At 26.2% G+C, this 9398-nt stretch overlaps 1 protein-coding gene across 1 annotated transcript in view; it reads left to right on the top strand.

Moving 5' to 3' along the window:
• Window positions 1–4119, top strand: part of LOC111680521 (F-box/LRR-repeat protein 20) — a 6335-nt gene extending 2216 nt beyond the window's left edge. Inside the window, exons 5-8 of the mRNA XM_046954201.1 lie at window positions 1628–1816; window positions 1890–2183; window positions 2247–2459; window positions 3745–4119. Of these exons, the coding sequence (XP_046810157.1) occupies window positions 1628–1816; window positions 1890–2183; window positions 2247–2459; window positions 3745–3852 (804 nt within the window). The 3' untranslated portion in view covers window positions 3853–4119. The remainder of the gene's footprint in view (window positions 1–1627; window positions 1817–1889; window positions 2184–2246; window positions 2460–3744) is intronic.
• The last annotated feature ends 5279 nt before the right edge of the window (window positions 4120–9398 follow it).

Genomic DNA, 9398 nt, shown 5'->3' with positions numbered 1-9398 from the left:
TCTATAGTTTAGTCTATAGTCTAGTCTATAGTCTAGTCTATAGTCTAGTCTATAGTCTAGTCTATAGTCTAGTCTATAGTCTAGTCTATAGTCTGGTCTATAGTCTGGCCCATTTTTTTACCCATTTTATTCAGATTTCTCTCTTTCTTTCTCTTTGTTTATTTCGTTAATGAGTCCTTCTTTATTATCAGTTTGTGTTGTTGTTTTGCTTTATAAATAGCAGTTTTTATTTACAGTTCACAGTTTATCTTGTTGTTGGGTTCTTACTTATTATTGCAAGCAACAACTTTTCAATAAAAATCCTTAAAATGTTTATTTTAGTTTTTGTTTTACTTAAACCTTTCTTTCGCATACCCTCTCCTTCTATTTATAAATATATGTATGTATGTAGATATGAGTGAGTTTTGTTTATGTTTATATTTGTTGTTGGATTTTTTACATTGGCCCACATTTACAGTTATTTTCTTTTTTTTTACTTTATATAAACCCTTCTTCTTTGAATTAATTCAGTTGTTGTTGCTGTGTTACTATACAGTTCGTTTAAGTATCTATGTGACATCCTCTCGTCAATAAATTTAACCTCCAATTGTTTTTGTAAAACAAACTATCTGTAAAGAACAAGGAGGTTTATATTCCACCAAAAAAAGCAGCTCAGCTGTTAAATGCATTTTTTCCTGCTTTTAGGAAATGCACTTTACTCGTTTTTATTTTTCTGCGTTTCTTATCATTAAATTGTAATATTTTTAAGAGTTTAAATTTCAAAAGGAAACCTGTTATTTTCTTATTAATTAGTTAATAAAAAGTTTTTTTTTAGAATTTTATTAACAAAAATGACATTGACAATAATAAAACTTTAAGTTTAAATTAGGTCACCAGGAGATATAAATCAGGTCATCACAAGAATGCTATTAAACCTTGAGTAATAGATATTATCATTCTATATATCAAGGGATTTTTTTTTGTGGTAGAATTAAAATGATAAATATTCTGTAGGAAACTTTTCGATTTATCAGTTTTCTTTTGAATAAGTTTCGATTAATAAGTTAGATAGAGTAGATAAGTTTTCTTTAAAAAACTTTTCGATTGATCGATCGAAGGATTAGTTTTTTTTAGTAAACTTTTCCATTGATCCATCGATGGATTTGTTTTCTTTAGAAAACTTTTCGATTGATCGATTGATCGATCGATAGATTAGTTTTCTTTAGAAAACTTTTCGATTGACCGATCGATGGATTAGTTTTCTTAAAAAAACTTTTCGATTGATCGATGGATTAGTTTTCTTTAGAAAACTTTTAAATTGATCGATGGATAAGATCAAGAGAACTTTTCGCTTGATCGATGGATTAGTTTTCTTTAAAAAACTTTTTGATTGCTCGATCGATGGATAAGTTTTCTTTAGAAAACTGTTCGATTGGTCGATGAATGAGATTCCTTTAGAAAATTTTTCGATTTATCGATGGATTTGTTTTCTTTAGAAACCTTTTCGACTGATCGATACATCAGTTTTATTTAGAGAACTTTTGATGGATCGATCAATAGATCAGTGTTAGTTTTAGGTTTTATATTGATCGTTTAGTTCTTTTCAGAAAACTTCTTATTTGATCATTTTTCTTGATTTCCTTTACAGAATCTTTTAGAAATCAATATATCATGGTGTCATTTAATAACCGAAAATGGTGTCGAAGCTTTAGCACGTGGTTGTGTTTATTTGCGAAAATTCTGCAGTAAAGGTTGTAAGCAGGTGAACGATAATGCCATCTCGTGTTTGGCTAAATATTGTCCAAATTTAATGGTGCTCAATTTACACAGCTGTGAGGTAAGTACCCAATAATATTCTTCTTCAATTAAAATGTTTTTCAATTGTTTTTCCTTTTTCATTTCCAAAACAGTCTATAACCGATTCATCGATTAGACAAATCGCAAGTAATTGTCACAATTTACAAAAACTCTGTGTATCCAAATGTGCCGAACTGACCGATCTCTCATTGATGGCACTCTCGCAAAATAATCCCTATTTAAATACCTTAGAAGTATCCGGTTGTCGTAATTTTACCGATTTGGGTTTTCAGGCTTTGGGTAAAAATTGTAAATATCTGGAACGCATGGACTTGGAAGAGTGCAATCAAATAACTGATTTAACTTTAGCCCACTTGGCCACTGGTTGTCCAAGTTTAGAAAAATTGGTATAAATTCATATTTTTTTAATTTTTATTATTTTAATAATAATAATACATTTATTTCTTTAGTTTTTATCGCACTGTGAACTGATAACGGATGATGGTATACGCCAACTAGCCGCTGGTAGTTGTGCCGCCGAAAGTTTATCCGTCCTCGAATTGGATAATTGTCCTTTAATCACTGATCGTACATTAGAGCATTTAGTATCTTGTCATAATTTACAAAGAATTGAGCTATTTGACTGCCAATTGATAACAAGAGCAGCAATACGCAAACTAAAGGTAACAACACTAACTGTGATTTTAAATATAAACATTATTAAGGACATAAACTTGCTGATCAATCTATTTGGTTTATTTGATAAAGTTCGATTGATTAGTTTTATTTAGGAAACTTTTCAATTGATCGATCGATAGTTGAGTTTTCTTTAATAAAGATTTGGATAGATCTATCGTTTCGTTTTTTTAGAAAGTTTTTCGATTGATTGATAGATCGTTTAGTTTTCTTCAGAAAATTTTTCGATGAATCGTTCAGTTTTCTGAACGTCCAGTTTTCTTTAGAAATCGTCCAGTTTTCTTTAGAAAACTTATCGTCGATCGATGGTTCGTTCAGTTTTCTTTAGAAAACTTAACGTCGATCGATGGATCGTTCAGTTTTCCTTAGAAAACTTATCGTCGATCGATAGATGGTTCAGTTTTCTTTAGAAAACTTATCGTCAATCGATGGAACGTTCAGTTTTCTTTAAAAAACTTTTCGATTCGATCGATGGATACGTTTTCTTTAGAAAATTTTTCGATTCGATCGATGGATAAGTTTTCTTTAGAAAACTTTTCGATTCGATCGATGGATAAGTTTTCTTTCGAAAACTTTTCGATTCGATCGATGGATAAGTTTTCTTTCGAAAACTTTTCGATTCGATCGATGGATAAGTTTTCTTTATAAAACTTTTCGATTCGATCGATAGATATGTTTTCTTTAGAAAACTTTTCGATTCGATCGATGGATAAGTTTTCTTTAGAAAACTTTTCGATTCGATCGATGGATAAGTTTTCTTTAGAAAACTTTTCGATTCGATCGATGGATAAGTTTTCTTTAGAAAACTTTTCGATTCGATCGATGGATAAGTTTTCTTTAGAAAACTTTTCGATTCGATCGATGGATAAGTTTTCTTTAGAAAACTTTTCGATTCGATCGATGGATAAGTTTTCTTTAGAAAACTTTTCGATTCGATCGATGGATAAGTTTTCTTTAGAAAACTTTTCGATTCGATCGATGGATAAGTTTTCTTTAGAAAACTTTTCGATTGATCGTTGAATCGTTCGTTTTCTTTAGAAAACTTTTCGATTGATCGTTGGATCATTCAGTTTTCTTTAGAAAACTTAATCGACCGACTGATCGGTAGTTCAGTTTACTTTATAAAACATTCCGCTATATTGATCAAACGTTCAGTTTTCTTTAGAAAACTGTTCGATAGATCAATGAGGATATTTATAAAATTTTTGATCCATCGATCGTTTAGTTTTCCTTATAAATTGATCATTTTTTTCTTAATTTTTTTCTCTCCAGCAACATTTACCAAATATAAAAGTTCATGCGTACTTTGCCCCAGTTACACCGCCTCCAGTTACAACTGGACAACGACCACGTTACTGTCGATGTTGTGAGATTTTGTGAGATTCGGCCATTGGCTTTGCCCGGAAATTACTGTGCAAAGGCCCCACTGACTGATGTTTGCATATATTCGCAAGCATTATACTGATTATCTTGACGATTGTCATTGCATCGCTAATGTTACTTTATGTTTTTACGGCAATCTATAAATTTACAATTTGAGTTTATTTCTTATTGATGAAATATATAGTTTTTAACAAAATTTCTCATTTTTATTTAGTTCTTTTTTTTTTTTGTTTTAATAACAATTACATTAACAACAATATTTTTAATTTAAAGAATAATATTATGACGAAATAGCACGATTTACAAAAAAATAAAAAAATAATTCTAAATTTAATTTTAAAAACAAAACAAACTTGAAAATCAAAAAAAAAAGTTGAAACAAAATTAAATTTGTTTTTAACACAAAAAATTCTCCTCCTTTTATTAGTTTAATTTATTATTTTATGTTTTTATTAACGAATACGAAAATGTTTAACATTTTTCTTTTTTAATTTTAGTTTTTATTTTAGCAATTTAATATTATTTTAAAAATCATTTATATAATTTATATAAATAAAACAAAACAAAATTATTTCATAAAATTAAAAAAAAATATTTAATATTCTATTGATTACATGTCATGTAAACGTTTGTTTTTTCCTTTAAGAAATTTTCATTTTAGTTTTAGGTTTTTGCTTGATTTAAGTTTTCTCTTAAAAAAAAAGGAACTGATAATGGAAAAATTAATTGTGTAATATTTTAGTTAAAATATTGTAGTTTTTGTTTCCTATAACCCTAACAACGAATTATAAATGTTTTTTTAGTTTAAAAAATAATAGTTTTAGAAAATTTATTTTTATTTTCAGAAAAAACCTTAAGTTTTTATTCCTCCTTAAAGAATTTCATATGATTGCTTTTAAACGAAACTTTTAACAAAATTTAGACAATTTTTTTAAGTTTTATTAAGATTTCTAATCAAAAGTTGCATGGATGCTGAAGAGTGAAAGGTAGCGCTTTCCGAAAATAAGCTATTTCATCCTGCTGGCAACTTAAAACAATTTTAGTAAATTTTCTAATTCAACGATCGCTGTTCGTTATAGTTTTCTTTACAAATGATCGCGATCATTATAATATTCTAAAGAAAACTTTCCAATTGATCGCGATCGATATAGTTTTGTAAAAACTTTGTAATTGATTGCGATCGTTACAATTTTCTTTATAAAACTTTGTGATTCTAAAGAAAAACTTTGCAATTGATCGCGATCGATACAGTGTTCTTTAAAAGACTTTAGGTTTGATAGCGATCGTTAGAATTTTCTTTATAAAACTTTGTGATTGATCGCGACCGATATTGTTTTCCAAAGGAAACTTTGCCATTGATCACTTCTGATATTGTTTCTATATTAACGATTGTAATTCATCACGATCACTACAGTTTTTGCCATTAATCACAATCGTTATAAATTTTTTGTTCAAAAACTTTGTGATTGCTTTTCTATAGACAACTTTGCGATTAATCGTAATCGAAATTTGATTGATTGATTAATCGATCGATCCAACAGTTTTCTTTAGAAAAACTTTGCAATTGATACCGATTAATACAGTTTTCTAAAAAAAACACCTTGCGACTGATCGCGATCGGTTTATTTTCAGAGAAAACTTTTTGATTGCTTGCGATCGTTATAGTTTTCTAGAGAAACCTTTCCGATTGATTGCGATCGATATAGTTTTCTAAAAACTTTTTGATTGATCGAGATTGTTACAGTTTTCTTTATAAAACTTTGTGATTGATCGCGATCGATACTGTTTTCCAAAGAAAACTTTGCGATTGATGACAATTGATACAGTTTTCTAAACACTGAAAACTTTCTATAAAACTTAATGATTGATCACGATCGAGATAGTTTTCTAGAAAAAACTTTTCAATAGCTCGCGATCGATATAGTTTTCTATAGAAAACTTAGCAATTGAAAGCGATCATAATAGTTTTCTAGAGAAATCTTTTCGCTTGATCGCAATCAATACAGTTTTCTTTAAAATACTAAGGGATTGATAGCGATCGATATAGTTTTCTCTAGAAAACTTGTCGAATGCTCGCGATTCAAAAGTTTTTTGCTTTCTGGATTGATTTTTTTTTTTCTTTAGAAAACTTTTTGAATATGTGATCGATCAGTTTTCTTTAGAAAATTTTTTAATGGATCGATCCAACAGCTTTCTTTAGATAAATGTTTAATTGTTCCCGATCGATACATTTTTATTTAGAAAACTATCGATCAATACAGTTTTCTGTTAGAAAACAAACGGTCAATTCCATTTCCTGTTAGAAAACAAACGATCGATACAGTTTCCTGTTACAAAAAAAAAACGATCGGTACAGTTTCCTGTTAGAAAGCAAACGATCGGTACAGTTTTTCATATTTCTTAGGAAAACAAACGATCGATACAGTTTCCTGTTAGAAAACTAACGATCGGTACAGTTTTTCATATTTCTTTGGAAAACATTTCGATTGAGTAGTTGTCCTTCTTTCGAGAACTTTTCGAACGATCAGCTCTCTTTAGAAAACTTTTTGATCACCCAATTTTCTTTAGAGAACAGTTCTTAGTTCTCTTTGGAAAATATTTCGTTCGATCAGGTTTGTTTTTGGAAAAACATATCGATTGAGCAGTTTTCCTTAAAAAGTTTTAAATCTATCCCGTGATCGATCACTTTTCAATTGATCTATATATTTTAGAATACTTTTCAAACACTCTGTTCTCTTTGGAATACATTTTAATCGATCAGTTTTCTAAGGACAACACTTCGATCAATTTCTCTTTAAAAAAAAAAACTTTGGAATAGATTAGTTCTATTTGAAAAACATCGAGCAGTTTGCTTTAGAAAACTTTTCAATTTGATAAATTTTCTTTAGAAAACTTTTTACTGATCAAGTTCTCTTTAGAAAACTTTTCAATGGATTAGTTTTCTTTAAAATACTTTTCAATAGATCAGTTTTATTTAAAAAAAGTATCGATTGAAGTTGTTTGATACAGTTTACTTTAGAAAACTTTTCGAAAGATCAGTTCTCTTTAGGAAACTTTTCAATCGATCAGTTTAATTAGGAAAACATTTCGATCGTCACTTTATCTTAAAAAAATTTTTGGAATCAATTAATTCTGTTTGAAAAACATTTCGAACGAGCAGTTAGCTTTAAGAAACTTTTCAATTTGAAAAATTTTCTTTAGAAAACTTTTACTGATCAGGTTCTCTTTAGAAAACTTTTCAAAGGATTAGTTTTTCTTTAAAAAACTTTTAGTTTTCTTTAAAAAAAAAGTATCGTTTAAAGTCGTTTGATACAGTTTTCTTTAAAAAAAAAACTTTACGATTGAGTTAATCTTCAAAAAATTTTGTATTTTTTTTTAATTTTTCAATTTCGAAAGTGAAATTTAAAAACAATTTTTTTTAAAATGTGAAATTCAATAAAAATTTATTTTTATTATTTTTTTAAATTAAGGTTTTCTCTTTTTGGTTTATTTTATTATTAAGTTTAAGACCTTAAGCCCCAACATTTGATTAAAACTTTAAATAATAAAATATATTTTTAAAACTTATATATAACTATTATATAAATAAATATATTTGGACCTAGAGTTAACTGAATACAAAAGAAGTATATTTAAAAAAAGAAAAACAAATAATAATAATGATAAAAATAAAATAAATAACTAACGATTATAATGATTAAACACGATTATTATAACTTAGTTGTAGAATGTGTGATAAAAACAAATTTAAAAATAAACAAGAAAAAAGAAGATTAATGCTTTTAAACAAAATACAACAAAAAACTCATTTTTAAACCAAACAACAAAATACATTTTGAACAAAAAGAAAAAAACTAAAAACATAAAACACAAATAAACTAAAAACACAAGAAACTAAATTAAAAATAAAAAAATTATTAAAATTAATTTCGTATTTTATTCAGAGAACAGAAAAAAAAAACAAAAATATATTTTAATCCTTAAAGAAAAAGGAAAAAACACAAACAAACAAACAAACAAACAGTTTAAAGCAAAAAAAGATTTCAAAACAAAAAGAGAGAAAGAAAGAAAACCTTTAAAAACAAAAACTAAATGTAATATTTTAATGCGTAGCATCATTGTAAATTATTTGGAAACTATATAATAAAACAAAAACAAACAAACAACAACAAAAATAATAAATACAAAACGTATATTTTTTAAAATTTAAGAGAAAAGATATCTATATACTTATTATATATATTTGAACTACAGAACAAACAAACAAATCAATAAATATTGAAAATTTTAAAAAAAAATTGGCAAATGAAGGATCCAATATAAAGGAAAGGATTTTCGGTCAAAAAAAGCAAAAGGAATAGGAAGAAAAGCAGAAAAAGGTCGCATTCAAAATGTTCAAAATTCCAAAAAATTTTATATATTTTAGTAAAAAAATTTAAAAAAAAAGAAAATTTTCAAAAATTTTTAAAATTTTAAATTTTTTTTTTCAAAATTTTCAAAATTTTTTTTTTTCAAAAAAAAATCGAATTTTTGAACAAAAAACTTTTTAAAATTGCTAAAAACTGAAAAATTTTCTTATAAAACATTATTTTTAAGTTCAAATTGTTTAAATTTAACATTTTCTTGAATTTCGTATTCATATTCGAATTTTCGAAATTAAGTTCGAATTTTCGAAAATCAGAAAAAATCATACTTTTTACAATTTTCAAGCATAATACAAAGTAAACTATAAAAATTTGTTGTTTGAAATAAAAAATTTCAATGTTCGAAAATTCGAAATTGCTAAAATGCAAATATTTTTGAAATTTTCTTTTGGAAAATGCAAAATTTTTGTTGCAAAATATTGTTTTGTTGCTTAAATTGTTCAAATTTTAAATTTTCTTGAATTTCGAATTCATGTTCGAATTTTCAAAATTAATTTCGAATTTTTGAAAATTGCTAAAAATCACTATTTTTCCTATTTTCAAGTCAAATACGAAGTAAACTATAAAAATTTATTGTTTGAAATAAAAAAATTTCAATGTTCGAAAATTCGAAATTGCTAAAATGCAAATATTTTTGAAGTTTTCTTTTCGAAAATGTAAAATTTTTGTTGGAAAACATTGTTTTGTTGCTTAAATTGTTCATATTTAACATATTCTTGAATTTCGAATTCATGTTCGAATTTTCGAAATTATGTTCAAATTTTCGAAAATCAGAGAAAATCATATATTTTACAGTTTTTAACCATTAAGCAAAGTAAACTATAAAAATAAATTGTTTTAAATTCAAAATTTCAATATTCGAAAATTCAAAATTGCTAAAATGCATTTTTTTTTAAATTTTCTTTTGGAAAATGTAAAATTTTTGTTGGAAAATATTGTTTTTTAGCTTAAATTAACAATTTCATGAATTTCGAATTTATGTTCGAATTTTCGAAATTAATTTTAAATTTTCGAAAATGGCTAAAAATCATATTTTTCAAGCATAATACAAAGTAAACTATAAAAATTTACAATTTTCAATAAAAAACTTTAATGTTCGAAAATTCGAATTTAATGAAA

The sequence above is a fragment of the Lucilia cuprina genome, chromosome 6 (genome assembly GCF_022045245.1).
Source record: "Lucilia cuprina isolate Lc7/37 chromosome 6, ASM2204524v1, whole genome shotgun sequence".
Taxonomy (NCBI): Eukaryota; Metazoa; Arthropoda; class Insecta; order Diptera; family Calliphoridae; genus Lucilia; species Lucilia cuprina.
The sequence above is the reverse complement of the archived record's forward strand: the minus strand, read 5'-3'. Positions and strand labels throughout refer to the sequence as shown.